Below are 15,345 nucleotides of genomic sequence, written 5' to 3' on the forward strand. Positions count from 1 at the left end.
AGCCCTACCCAAAGGTCTGATTATGTGCGAATTCCTGTCACCCCAGCAGAATTCACTCCTCTTTATCAACCTTTCAGTCCCTATTTCTACCCAGAAAATAGTCAAGAACAGGACAGTCAAGATCCATATTATTTATGGAATGTCCCTCTCCTCAGCTATTCGCAGGCAGTACAACAATTGCCCACTCACCTCCCATCTTCTTTTTCTCAGTCTGCTACACAAGCAACTGATTTTCACAGACATGATGGCGTACCTACCAAATGGTATGAATCTATCAATAAAATTTAGCATGCACACTTGTCCGAACAGAAGAAACCCTTCCGAACATTTCTTACACAGTTTTCTAAATCTTTAGGAGCTTTTTATCAAAAACACTTAGATTTGCAAAACATTGTCCTCGACTCAATTAAACAAATTGATTGGGACGATATTGTTTCTCCTGAGAAGGTATACAACTTTCTCCTCATATCCGATTTTATAGATGATAATCTAAAAGATTCCATTTTTCATAAAATTAGGAAAATATGTTTATATGAAAAAGCACGAGATATTCTCCCCCGAGAGATCTTTCCATTTATACAACGTCAATGTGATGAAGAACAATATTTTCTCTATAAAAAGTTTATGCTTGACTTTCCTAAAAGCATTTTTCGTACACATCACCAACAACATCGACTTATCTTCTACCCTGGACATGAACCCTGGAGTATTGCTGCTATTGAATGGGGACTCGTCGGACAGTTAGTTTTCCAAAGCGACTGTACACAGGTCCTTGATCAATTACCCATGATGATCCACACCATGGTTGCTCACACCACATCCAATTGGCGATTCTTTGGTGGATTCGAATTCACCATTACCAGTACGTTGGGATGGTGACAAAGAGAACACTTCTTCCAGCCGTACCAAATCTGGCATTTTTATTTTTATTTGGGCATTCATTTGCAAAATGCCCTTTTTCATTACACAAGTAGCAAGTACAGTTGGCCTTGTTCTTCTTAGTGTAAGAATTATTTTTTCTGCTGATAAACCGTTTTTTAGTAAATGTTTTATCCTTTTTCTGTGATGAAAAGTCTTTTGGTGTAAAGGTTTTCCATCTATATCTCTTGTTAGAAAACCGTTTGGTTGTCATAGTTTTTTTCATAGAATAATTTGGTTTTGTGCCAAATTCAAATTCATTTTTGAGCATATCTTTACACAGACCGGGTGATCTTGTGCTTGATAGCTTTAGCTGCCCTTGCTTTAAGGTAGTGGTCAAGAATATGTCGGAAAACAAAATTTATCCAATTTCCCAATGTATCATTACTTTTGGTAGTATTGATATATTCAGGATAGGTAGTGTAACAAAGTTCGTCCCAAGGTGGGGGTAACTTAGGGAAGAATTGATTGCGCCAGTACTCAGACTTGGCAAAATCAAGTAACTGATAGAGGCTCACATATTTTTTAGAAAAAGCCTCGAACTCATCAAGATTGTTTAACTTAATTTTGGTTAAATTAAATGTGACATCTTCGATAAGTTTATCAGGGGCATGAAAACCACAAAATTCTGTTTTTATGATTTTCGCAAATTCGACTAAAATTTTTTCAAAATTAGTCTGTAAAATAACAAGGTTGGTTTTGGCGAGTTTGCCTTCCTCAGTTTGGTCAAATTTTCTGATGAATTGCAGAACATCTCTCTGTAAGGAACCACTGAGGTATTCAATGAATTTCTCAGGCTTCCAAGTAGCCTTGTTATTGGCTATGAGAACGGCAAAGGTTTGTGCCCATTCGTTTATAGCCTTATCAAAATCCTTGAAAGGTATATGGGTCAAGTCTAGGTAGGTGCCTCCAGTGGCTAACCCATATTTATGTAAGTCATCTTTTCTGGTGTAAAAGCCCTCTGTTTCTGTTGTGTAAACAGATTCACCAAAAGATGTACGCACACCCTCTTGGGGACGGAAGTCTTCATCATCGTTTAGATGATCATGACTATCAATTTTGTGTTTTGAGGTGGTGTTGGAACTGGTTCCTTCCTCATGGACGCTGGGGGGAGGTTCGGCCTCAATTTCTGAGTCTATGGAGTCAGACTCGGAAGATGACGCGGAAGATTCATTGTAGATCGTATCCTCATCGTCGTCAGAAAATAAAACAAATTGATGTGCTTCGAAACTTTGCTGGTGGTTAGCATAGAGTTATTGCATCATCCCAAAGATTCGGGTCTGGTTATCAGGATTAGGACTATTTTTATATCTATCCTTCCAATGATCCATTATTTCCTTAAGATAAAGAAAATCATCATCAGACGCAGATTCCTCAGTGAGAGTACTAATACATAAGAATGTGGCCCGTGGGGGAATATCAGGAACAGGTGGTGTGTCAACTGATTCAGAAAGTAATTTTTCTATGTTATCTAATTTTTTTGTAATTTTTTCATGTTGTAAAATATTTAGATCAACAAGAAAATTTAAGGTATTGCTAAGGGTTGTATTGGAAGTTGCATGTTTACTATGTAGATATGGGTGATCTTGGTCGGCAGAACAGGGGGATTTTGAAGCTGCCATATTACTCTGTTTTTAGCGTAAAACGCTAAATGATTTCCTGGGAGCTAAACCCGTCTAATAGTATGGGTAGACAAGGGTCCAAAACACCGTCGCGGCACCTAGCCTTAGTGTACTCAGGACATCCACCACTACAGGATATATGGCCTGGGAATCGTTAATGAAATAAACTGAAAGTAAAGCATAATAAGGTACTTCACACCTCGTTAGCGGTAGAACCGACCTTGAGGAAATAGTCAAAATACTAAAATAAAGCTGCAGTAAAGAAAGATTTTATATACTTCTTACCATACAAGTAGTTGGAGATAAGTTCTCCTCTTTCACTCTGCTGTAAATCCAAAGAATAGGAGCGACGATCTGTTGTAGATCCTTGATACTATTCCTAGAACATTAGCAAATTAAGTGAGTCTCTGTGGTGAGCTGTGTTGTGAGCGTACTAAGGCTCTGATACCAATTCTATTACAAGGATATAAAAGATAGCAGAAGGAGAAAGCAGAGAGTAGAGAGAGCGGAGCGCCGATGTCGTTCTGAAGATGTCTCCAAAGAGGAACAAAGCTATCCTTATATAAGGAAGATTCGGATCTTAAAACAAATTATAATATCCGAATAGTAAAGGTAGGCGCGAAGCGCCGACATTGTTCATGAATAGTGTTTTTTTGTAGGGAACTGTTCATGATGCTTTAATAATGCGTTGCTGACGTAGGTGGTGACGTAAGCAAAAGGTCAATCGGATCCGTTGTTGAGTTCATCCGAATCCATTTGAAAATCTGAAGCTGTGAGTGGCGGTGCAATTGTTTCTTCAGCTGCGGCCAGAGCTTCAAGTTCGGCAAGAGCCTCCTTGACTTCATAGAGAAGGGCAACCGAAACATCCAACAGAGTGAGTCTCTGTAGATTAAGGACCAAGTCATGGGATGTAGCTGCAATCTCATCAGGGATTTCGTAGCCCATGGGAAATTGGATGAAGAAAATACGTTTGCCGTCAGCTACAATATACTGAAAAGCAAGTAGACCATGCTGTGCAGTAAGAGTAAGGGCTTCTTTGTGTAGAGCCATGAGAGATTGCTTAAAGAGCTGGTCTGCATGGATGAAGTGATTGGCGATGGTAGCAGCTTCATCTTCATCAGTGATGACCGAAGGTTCCTGGAATGTATTTCAATGCATGTCTCTTAAGTTTTCAAACTTTGAATGTTATCTTTTTTCTTCATTCTTTGTTCTCTCCATGATACTTCTATGCTTCCTTAGTTTATATTTTTGAGTTTTTTACTTAATTTCCTCTTTTCCCCATACGTTTTGCGTGATTTTCTTCCTTTGTTCATATTCATGCATAGTGCATTTCACTCTTTTTTTCAAGTGCACAGAATTTCTATGTTTTTTTCTCCATTCACATGAATTTTATTCTCTGTTTTTTTATGCCTATGTGCCTACCTTGCTATGTTATATGTTCAATCGCGTTTCTGTAATTTCTAGCATGTCTAACCTTAGCCTAGGTTCTATATTTTGATAGCTTTATAATTTCAGTACATCGTGCTTGCTTTACATTCAATATACTAACCATGTAAGCGCAGCTAGCGAAGTAAACGGATCGGATATTGACGGATCCAGATATTCCTGCCCGGATATAGATATCCCTAAACGGATGCAGATGCAAATCTAATTTGGATTTTCGACTATCCGTTTACATCACTAACTTGTGTAACCCAGACTTTTGTACCCAGACCTTCATCTCCCAAACTGATACGATTCACTCTCAATCCATGTTTTAATCTCATATTAATTCTCATTTCCTCTTTCTTTAGAACCTGTTGAATGTTCAAAAACCCTCTATATCATTAGTTGGATATCTATTCAGATTGGATAATTTTTTTTGGATTATTCTACTAAAAATTTGGATACCCTTAAACGAATGCCGATGCGCCGGATTTTCGGGTACCCGTATACATTCCTAAGTGCAATTGGATTGTCGTGACATTTTCTTCTTCTCCCTCTCTACTAATTATTTTCTTTGCTTTGTTTGGCTTAAAACTCTTTTCTTTAGTATATCCAAGGTTTGAAGTCCATTTTAACTAGGTACATCGAGGTGTCTAATATTTTTCTTGGACAACAATCTGACACGAACCTGACCCTTGATTAGATAAGTTTGGTGTGGAGTTTTTACGGAATCATGGGTCCTAGACCCTAATCTAGATTGCGACTTTTTATCATCTCTCCTATGAGACTCAGACCCTCTAAACCATTCCCACTGATTCTGTCTAAATTAATTTTTTTCCCCTCGATCATCGAAGAAGAGAGGAAACAATGATCCCCTAATGACCTCCATTTGTCCCCACATTTGTTCCGATCAAGTTTGAATCATTGGAATCACTAGGTTTAGAGAAAAGCGAGTCAAGTGGAACTGAATTGAATGAATCATGGCTGAGTTGACTTAGAATTTAATTGGGCTGATTAGAAGTCCGAGCCCATAAAGCCTAACTAAAAGGATTTTGCAAGAGTAAGTGATTGAGGAAACATCTGCCCTTTGTGCGCGTACGGTAGAGAAAAGCAAAACGCCCACTGATTCTCATTGCTTTCGATGTGGGGTGACCTCATGATTAGACCCACCTTTTCATTTTAATAACTATCACCACTTCATTTTTAAGTTTTTTTTCCCTCTTAATACAATAATAGCTTAATCATGGTTTGAGGTATCGGTATTGACTCGTCTGTATCGGGAGATTTACATTGATTTCGCTAATTGTTGATATTATATTGGTGGAACGGTACAGATCAGGGGTTAAAAAGTTAAAAAAACCGTGTGTTTTCAGAAAACCCATTGGCATGTCTATGCAATACCAGCAATTCAATTCGATACCGAACGATATGGTATCGGTTTTTGAAATTATTGGGATATCGTGCACTAAATCCATGATTTTTTTTTCGGTCCGGTTTTTTGCCTAGTACGGTTGTCCAGTTCTTTTCATAGGGAGACAGTAATTACGACTTAACCTCACTCGAGTAGTGTGTTCGGGTAAGGGGTTAGGTCATCATTTCCGGCCCACTATGAGAGGAACCAGACAACTATATCAAACAGAAATCGACGACGATAATTATCCCTAAATCCATGAGCTTAAGGGAATGAGCGTGTAGTTCAATGGGCACTGCCAGTTATGGTGTGATTGTAAGACACAGGAAGTCTGGTGTTAGACTCTCTGTCCTTCCCACGTTATCCCCCACTCCCCCTTGCCTATGGGCCCCCGATCTGTAGGCTTTAGTTGAAATCCATGAGCTTAATGCAACAAGACTGACTTGTTGAGTTGTTGCTTGTTCTCCGGGTACCCAAAAATTCGAATTTGATTCATATCTGTATTCATTTAAGGGTATTCGTATCTATTTACAGGTTTCGAATTTTTATTTGAATAATTAAAAAAAAAATTATCCAATTTGAATATCCAACTAATGATATAGAAGGTTTTTGAAGATTCAATAAGTTCTAAAGAATGAGAAAATGATAATCGTGAGACTAAAACATGGATTGAGAGTGAATCATGTGTTGGGGGGAAGAAGGTTTCGGTTACACAAGTCAGAGATGTAAATGAATAGTCAAAAATCTGAATTCGATTCACATCTGTATCCGGATTGGAAATATCCTGATCTGATAACATCCGATCCGTTTAGATCCTTAGCCACATGTTATGTGTAAGGAAAAATGTTATTCTATGCTACCCAAAAGCCCACACAAACATGTGCTCCTGTTAAATCATGCCTTTGTAGTAGGTAGAGTGAACGATCAAAGTAAAGTGCATGTATACCATGGTTTTAGTGCACGGTATCGGAATAGGTATCGGCAACACGTAAAATTGATATGATACTGATACAATATCGGTTTGGATCGGCTGTATTAGACAAGAATACCCCTGAATTTTCTTAAAAAATGGGTTTTCTGATCATTTTACCCCTTGTCCGTACTGTACCGATATGGTATCGATACAATATCGATACCGATGACTAGCAAAACCAGTACGTATCGGATACCGATACTTAGAACCATGATGTATACACTTCTTTACATGTGACATGTAGACTATCATTTCATATGAGAGAGAGCGAGAGAGCGAGAGAGAGAGAGACAGAGAGAGAGAGAGAGGGAGACGTCCTGGCCCAATCCCATCCTGGTCCCCTCGTATCACGGACCGTAAATCTTGTGCTTTCATTTTCCGATAGGAGTTTTTCTTTCTGGTACCTGGAGATTCCTCCGTAATATTGATTAGTCTTTTTTATGAAAAAAAATCAATTAGACTATGTTTGGTTGTCTACAGATGGATTGAAAAGAAAATTTTCCGTACAGTTTCTATATGTTTATTTTTTCTGCAGGTTTCTTATTCACACCAATGGTTGGAGGAATTGGTATCCGATCCACCGACCCATATCAGTATTAGTGGAGACCGAAATCGATTCTTGACTGATCTTGTATCGATGGATTGGTACATAGTCGATCAAGACCGATACGGCCAATCCGGATCAGAATCAACAGAGACTGATACTAATGCCAATACCGATTACTAAAACCTTGTTGACACCCTCTAAGGTGCCAGTAAAATTATAATGGCCAAGAGTTTTTTGTGGGGAGCGTGGTCCCTATACATGCAGGGGCCAATTAGAGTGCACGTGAAAGCATCATGGTGTGCAAGATTGTCGTCTTTTATTGGGGAGAGACAATCATTTTGCCCCCCTCTATGTCTAGGCGTAAGCGGTACACTCTCTCCACAGGAAACTTTTTTCCAATTATAATTTCACTTTATCTCTTGTTTTATTGTCAAACATTATTTAATGTATTGATATAAAAAAGATGGGGGATCGTATTCTGTTGAGAGTGTGGCCCTGCATGTGCACGAGGCCAATGTGAGCACACACGGAAGCATCATGGGGGCTGTATTTTCTCCTTTCATAGGGGGCAGGCTGGTAATTCCCCCCCCCCAACTGTATTTAGGCGTGGTCGTACACTCCTCCACAAAAAACTTTTCTCCAAAAACTATTTTCAAAAAGTTGAAAGCCATTTAATTCAACATGTAATGTTGATCTTATGTGGAACGATAGATTTATCTTCATTGAGAAAACATTAAATGTTTTTAGAAATAAGACAATTTGTTTTTTAGGTAAGGAAGAATAAGACAAGATGGAAATAAAATAAAGGTGTCAAGTTCGACCCATTATTAAATACAAGGGGCAATGTTCTCTGCTCAAGAGCGAGGGTGCAGGCTTCGCCCAGACACATAGGGCAGGATGCGATGGTCATTGCAACCATTCATAGAGGGTGGGGCAATCATTTTGCCTACCACCATGTGTTTGGGTGGATCCAACGCCCCAGCACAAAGAACATTTCCCCATATATATAAATAGGTCCCCAACTTTGTTGATTGATTCAACCAAAGGATTGGGGATTATTATCTTTTCCAATTCCCTATAGCTCGGTAGTGCAGAAGTGCTAGTGTGGATGTTTGATACGTGACAGCTTGGACATCCAACGGTATGAGCTCAAAATAATCAATGAACTTGGACCGTTGAATGTCTGAGCTGCCATGTGTCAGACATCCATACTAGCACTGCAGCACTGCCGCACTACCGAGCTATAGGGAATTGGAGAGAATAATTTTCTGAGGATTGGGCCGGTCCGGTTTTGGATTAACATGCATCAGTACTACTGTTCATTGAGGTAGACTTTTTTGTTTTTTTTTTTTTGGGGTAAAATTCATTGAGGTAGACTTCAAACGGCCATTCAGAACATCAAGGGGATATATATAATTCTTTCTTTATAAGCATTCAAGGTTAAAGATAAAATAATACAAAAGATAAACTATTAAATAGAAAAAGGCATCTTGGGAATTCCAGCACGTGATGAATTTATAAAGTCAAGAAATATATAAGATATGGTCTAGGGAGAGCCTAGCAGTTAAAACTGTTCACTTTAGAAAGTGATTGATGAGTCAAAAAAAAAAAAAAAAAAAAAAAAACTCATCATTCAACATGCCTTACCAATCTATTATTTTAATTTCTTTTAAATATAGATAAACATAATTAATTGAAAAGTATAACAAATAACATTCATGCACTTAGGACTTTATGATGAACAAAATAATAATTTTGATTCCTCATGCTAACGGGTCAAGGACGGTTCCCTATTCCATATATTATATATATTAATTAAGGAAGAGGGTTTCTCATGCTTTCAGTGTAAGGGAATCTTCCACGCCATATCAATGACTTGGGTGTCAAAAGCTGATTACTACTAATAGACTTGATCAAACTCGATCGCTTAAAGCTCAAATACATAACTCAGTCGGTCTTAGACCTAAACATAAAATAGTCAGGTACACCACCGAGATCGACTTAACCTTTTTTTTTTTTTTTTTTTTTTTGTTATTGACTACCCAATCATCAAATAGAGCCTACAAATTGGGGTCCTTAGGTAGGGGGGGGAGTGGGGGGGGGGGTAAGGTGGCAAGGGCGAAGAGTTGAACACAGACCTCCTGCGTCTTACGACTTGACTGTAGCTGGCAACATCCAATGAGCTCAAGCTCATTCCCCTGATCGAACTGACCCTTATATATATATATAGTTCTTTAAATTATGAAAGATTTTCAAAAATAATTCGAAAGTGATATATCATTATATCATTATCAAAAAATGTCATTGTCGTGCACATATTTCGAATATATATATATATATATATATATAAAAATATTTACTCTCATTGAAAAACAAAAATTGTTTAATACTAAAAAGTAAAAAAGCAAGGTTGCAAATTATTTGACACATTTTGTTTGCTTCTTTGATTCATGTTTTATAGTTCTGTGATGACATTGATATGAGAGTAGTCTTCTTTGATGAGTTTGTTCGAGGGTCCGAGAGGAGCTGCAGAGGAACCACCACCCAATAGTGCTTTCATGAAAGCCGGTCCCCAGTTGGCTAATGTATTCTAGATACCATATGAACCAGCTATCCACTCTGTCAATCAAGACTGCTCTTCCGGTGGACTCCATTCGTTTTTGTCAGGGGAGGCATAATTGTTAGATTGTAAATTGCTCTCAAGCAAGAGTCATCTTTCTTTATTAGAGTCGTAAGAGAGCAGTTTTTAACCGACAACACTTTGCGAGAATAGAATCAAATTGTAACATTTTTTTTTTGTTACAATAAGATTGTAATTTTATTTTTTGCGCATTATTTTATTCTCAAAAATTATTTAATACAAACATGATAAGAGGGCGGGTCTTGGCACAATGGTCATGTTGCTTTTTTGCAACCTGGTGGGCCAGGGTTTGAACATGGAAACAACCTTTACACAAAAAGTGGGGGTAAGGCTGCATACTTATATTCCTCCCCAAACCCATTAGTAGTGAGAGCCTTGTGCATTAGGTACGTCTTTTTTTTTTTTTAAATGCCGGGATAAAAAACAAAAGGTCTCCAAATAGGACTTGCATGCAAACAACCGATAGATTGGTTAGTTGATGGTAATAGCAGTTGAGTGCATGCCAACTCAAGAGGTCAATGGATCGACTCTCCTAGATTGCATATTGTTCCAAAAAGGCACTCCTTTTCCCCTTCTCCCGCCCCCCCGTGTGCTAGTAGAGCACTTGTGCCCAGACATAAGATGAGATGAAATAACCACCCTGCCCCCATGAAAGGTGGAAAGAAGAAGTATATTTGCTTAATATCAACCATAAAGTGCTTTTCTATGATTAATCTTATGTGCCACATTTCTTCATTGGTTGCAAATGACTTCTAATATTACATAATTGATTCACCAAATTTGTTTTTGATATGTAAATCCCTCAATTTTGATAGAATGGAAGATTTACAATTAGCTAAATGAAAAAGGGATTCTTCAAATGTGATTTTACACTCTAATATAAGTTTTTGAGTATATATGGATGGATGCCTCTGTCAGGATGAGCGAGGGGATTTTAGTGACTCCACTTGTGATTTTCCTTGTGGACCCTTCATCCTGATGTATAATCTGTACTCATTGAATGTCATCGGAGTATACAAAGCTGGGCAATCAGGTGTCACAAGCTCCTTCACTGGTCCTAAAGGTAAATCACTCTTTGGGTTGTAGAAGAAAGCTAGTGATACACGTTCTTTAGCTGAATTTACTATCACCCGATGCTCCACACTCTTGTAGTTTGCATTGCTCAACACCTAATAAATTAACCAATAAATAGAAACAAAATTAATTAATTCATATCAAATTTTGATTATTTAAAGGATAATCATATATTCTAGTGTGATTTACTCAACCAATAAGTTTAAAGACAAATTTCAAGATAATTATATGAATAATTAAGAATGCCCTATTGGAAAAACAACAAAAATACATATCAAATCGAAGATCTCGACGAGCTCTTCAGGATTCAGCGCCATAGGCGTTGATGTATGCATTTTTTGGCCCTTCAGGCACGTTTCGAAGGCAAAATAGCCCATCGAAGATTCAACAGTACTTTCTGGATTAGAACTTAGGAGATCATGCTTCACCAATAAGTTATGGTTCAAGATCTCGGTCAAGAATTGAAGTTTCAATCGAAATATCTCGGTTTCTTAAGTTTTCGATACGAAACCCATATGTAAAATTGTATCAATCAGGCTTTGACCAATTTTGACTAACCCATGAAATGTCGATTTTTCCCCAAAAAATACCAGGTACTAATTGAAACTTGGGAAATCTTAGACGAAACCCATATGTAAAACTGTATTGGTCAGGTTTCGACCAGTTTTGACCAACCCATGACATGTCTAGTTTTGCCCGAAAAATACCAGGTTCTGACTGAAACCTAAGAAATCTTAGACGAAACTCATATGTAAAACTGTATTGATCAGGTTTCGACCAGTTTTGATCAGCCCATGAAATGTCCAGTTTTGCCCAAAAAAAAATACCAGGTTCTGACCGAAACCTGGGAAATCTCGATTTCGTTCAGGGTCGAAACCGGCATCAAAATCGAGATTTAGAACTTTGCAATAAGTTACTATTTATTGTCCTTTAGTGCAATATCTTGAATTGCTTGGGCTTTATGGATTTCCCTATCTACAACCTTCACAAGCATAATTATTGCATATGCATGGATAATATTCTTACTAGCAATCAATGAGTAACGATCAACATGTGAAACCAAGACTTAGTTTCATTTTTATCCAGTTTTGCTTTCTTTACATTAAAAGACTCTACCTCACAAATTGGAAAAAATTAAAAAATAAAAAATAAACACTATATACAAATGGGGGGGACCTTAAATCCTATGTACCTTTGGTTTCCCATGTCATGTCCTTTCACAGTAGGACCATTACTCTTTCTTTGTTGCTGTAGCCTGTAGGACCATATTTATATATAGAAAAATATAAAAATTGGCAACTTGCAGAACTAGTTTCTACACTTGAGACAAAGAAGAAGACATAAATGGAAAAAACCTTAGCTTTATTAATTGGTAGGCCATGTATAAGAGAAACTGTGAGATGAGGTCATGAACCTATGGACCTCTTTCTCCCTCTCCTCCCCCCCTCACTCCTCTTCTTTTGTGTTTTAATGTTTAAGATTGCTTTATAATAGTTGTTGTTGGGTACCCTCTTATGTTTAATGCTTCATAAACTCAGTCTTCTTATAGTAGCAGTTGTTGAGGTAGAGGTTCTAAGAAAGAGGACCCTTAATAGTATCTTTTTTACCTTAGCTGATTGAATTATTCCTAGCCAATCATTCCTTGTGGTTTGGATAATTTAGAGTAGAGAAGTTTGTAAGAGAGATTGAGAGAAGAAGAAGAAGAATTACCTGAATCTGATCACCGATGTTGACGATGAACGCGCCTGGAGCCAATTTAACGGTGACCCACGAATCCTCTCGCCGGACTTGAAGTCCGGCGACGTGATCATCGGGAAGGAGAATGGTCATACCACCAGGATCAGAGTGAGGGGAAAGCCCAAGTGTAAGGTCTGGTTGTGGACACTTTGGATAAAAATTCACCCTCATACAAGCCCCAATATCTTCACCTCCAAAAGCCCTCTGCAAATGTTCTTCTTCCAATCCTAAATTAATTGAGAAAACCTTCATCAAAGTTCCACAAAGCTTCACCAATTGTCCACAATACTCCTCAATTGTATCTCTACAAATTCAAATCACAAATTAATCAAAATTTTTAGTTTCAAATCCAACTAATGATTACTAGATAAGACATCAATTATATATATATATATATATCTAAAGCCTATTCTATATAGCTAGGAACAAACAGTTAAGTGAGAGAGAGAGAGAGAGAGAGATTTAGTTAATTAATTTAATACCTGATTGGTTGTGGGAGGGAAGGCCACTTGTTAATGTCTTTAATGGAGTTAGGCAAGTAATGAAGAAAGAAATAATCACTCCAATCAAGAATGGCTCCTTTCTCAATTCCTAATCTGCTTCCATAACCTTCATAAGTTTTTGGTGAATTTGCATAAACTTGTTTATCTTCTAAAGGAAGATGAAAAAATTGTCTCCAAACTTGAAGTGCTCGACGCATAAGTTCAAGACTAACTCCATGATTCACTATTTGAAAGAAACCCCAATCTCTGCAAGATTCTGAAATCTTATTCAATAAGATTTTTGAGTTAAGATCGATGTTGTCGCCAATTACTAAATCTCCAAGATCAATTATTGGTATATTGGCTTCAACATGATCATCAGCTTCTTCTTCTTTGTTGGACTCAAGAGCTATTGAAGGTCTCTGTGATGGTGGCTTGATATACCTTTCTGGGATTACGGAACCGCCGGATTCCGCTAACGATTGAACTCGGACAATTGGTTCAGGCCAATCTTGATGTAAACAACTCATATCTTGTAATTCTAATTGAAAGAAGAAGAAGAAGAAGTGGTAAAATAAAGAAGAAGAAGAAGAAGATAGAAGAACATAAATAAGAGCTTGGTTGGTTTGAATTTATAGAGAAAGAAAGAGAGAGGAATAAAGTAGTGGTGGATGGATTTGCTTAGATATTGAAATAAAAAGGAACGTGTTATTTGTGGGGGGGTTTTGTTGGTTGTTATCTGAGAAGCTGACAAGGCCGACATAGCTACCATTACATAGCATAACACATGAGTAGCTGTTGCTGCTACCACTAGTTGTAATTTTGAGGCATGGCATGATACGCATTATTATTTGCTTTCTCTCTCTTTCTCTCACACTCACTGACACATACATATAAACAGTATAGTGGGCGCAGATTGTCACACAGCTTATATTTCGGCACCGTGATGAAATTGATTTCTTTTCTCTCTCTTCTCTCTCTACCCATAAAGAAAAGTACAACTTATCTCACAGAATAATTTTTTTTTTCTTTTGTTCTTTTGTTCTTTTTTATTTTTTTAAAAGGTGTGGGGATGTTTAAGGTGTGGGGCTGACTATAGAAAGACTAGGTAGGAAGTTACCTTGGGGTTGAGAATAACTTGTTATTTGTCACATGTTTAAAGGATTTAAAAAAAATATATATACATAAGAGGAAATTATTTATAACAAGCAAGGATGATTACGAAACTGTTTCATTGTTCTAGAAATAGGATCAAAATTAGTCGAAATCCGATTTCGATTATGTTTGATGATTCTTGCAACTCTTATTTGAATTGGTCTTTTTTTTTTCGTGGGTAAAAGACATATAGTCATGAAAATGAACAAAGTTTGTAGTTGTTGAATTACAAGATTCCATCAATCACGGAGTGGAATTAATTTAAATCATCATGGTTGTAACGGATAGGGCCTTCCTTGCTAGGGAATCAACTATAAAATTGCTCTCCGGCCCTTGGAATATACCGAAAACTATATTCTAGATAATATGAAAAAATATGAGGTATATCCTCAATCAATATGGTTGAATATGATTTTATTTGAATTAGTCATGAATATGATTTTATTTGAATTGGTCATGAATATGATTTTATTATCTTTATGTATAATCAATATTCCTTTTTTTCTGCCTGTAAAATACTAGAAAATCAATGGACTTATGGATTGAACAGTCTTTTTGTGTACGCCTATGTGTAGGTGCAGTAACCACGCAACTGGTTAGTGTTCTTTTTCCCATGAAAATATTTGCTTGTTCTTTCTTATTCCAATTCTAGGCCTTTTGATCCAATGGAAAAAAATGAATGTTGATCCTGTGTCTGATTATAAGATCATAAACTAGGGGTGTCAATTAGTTGGTTCGGGACGGTTTTGATTCGAGTTGCATTGGTTTCAGTGTAGTGACGATGAATCCGAAACTAAACCAATAACAAAAGCTTCGGTTTTGAATTTGGAATTTTATCAATTTCTCTAATTGGTTTGCTATTGGGTTGGTTTCAGTTCGGTCCAATCTGGGTTTGATTTGACGGTTTTTAATGAACTTTAGGTTGGTATCAGGATATATCGGTTTGGTTTCGATTTTGGTCTGATTTTTTCACCAACAAGGATCAGTTCCGTTTGGTTGGGGCTATATTAGTTTGGTTCGGGCCAATTTCACCGGTTTGGTTTAGGTTTAGGTTTTGACACCTCTATCTTAAACCTTGAACCATCTAGATTTGTACTATCAAGTTGAGACTCAACTCAATTCCATATTCTATGTATTTGACATAAATGCCATCTTGATTCCAATCTAACCATGTGATATACTCATAAGACCACCTCATGCTCTTACTATATCATTACCCTAGCTTGACAATCACCAGTGTTCAAATGAAAACCCATAAAATAAAAAGTGGACAAAACAAATATAATTTATTATGACAAATCATATTAGATCCTTTGGCTAGCAATTTTTTTTTGTATTACATAAATAGATTCTCAGTGCT

The 15,345-nt window shown here is 37.2% G+C and overlaps 1 protein-coding gene across 1 annotated transcript; it reads right to left on the bottom strand.

The window, feature by feature from the left end:
• Nucleotides 1-10,388: 10,388 nt before the first annotated feature.
• Nucleotides 10,389-13,436, bottom strand: LOC122670707 (jasmonate-induced oxygenase 1-like). Its single transcript, XM_043867668.1, has 4 exons — nt 13,422-13,436; nt 12,831-13,389; nt 12,322-12,652; nt 10,389-10,706 (listed from the first exon to the last, which is right to left on the bottom strand). The coding sequence occupies exons 2-4, from the start codon at nt 13,358-13,360 to the stop codon at nt 10,452-10,454; spliced, it is 1,116 nt and encodes a 371-aa protein (XP_043723603.1). The 5' UTR covers nt 13,361-13,389; nt 13,422-13,436; the 3' UTR covers nt 10,389-10,451.
• Nucleotides 13,437-15,345: the final 1,909 nt, after the last annotated feature.

Source organism: Telopea speciosissima, chromosome 8 (genome assembly GCF_018873765.1).
Source record: "Telopea speciosissima isolate NSW1024214 ecotype Mountain lineage chromosome 8, Tspe_v1, whole genome shotgun sequence".
Taxonomy (NCBI): Eukaryota; Viridiplantae; Streptophyta; class Magnoliopsida; order Proteales; family Proteaceae; genus Telopea; species Telopea speciosissima.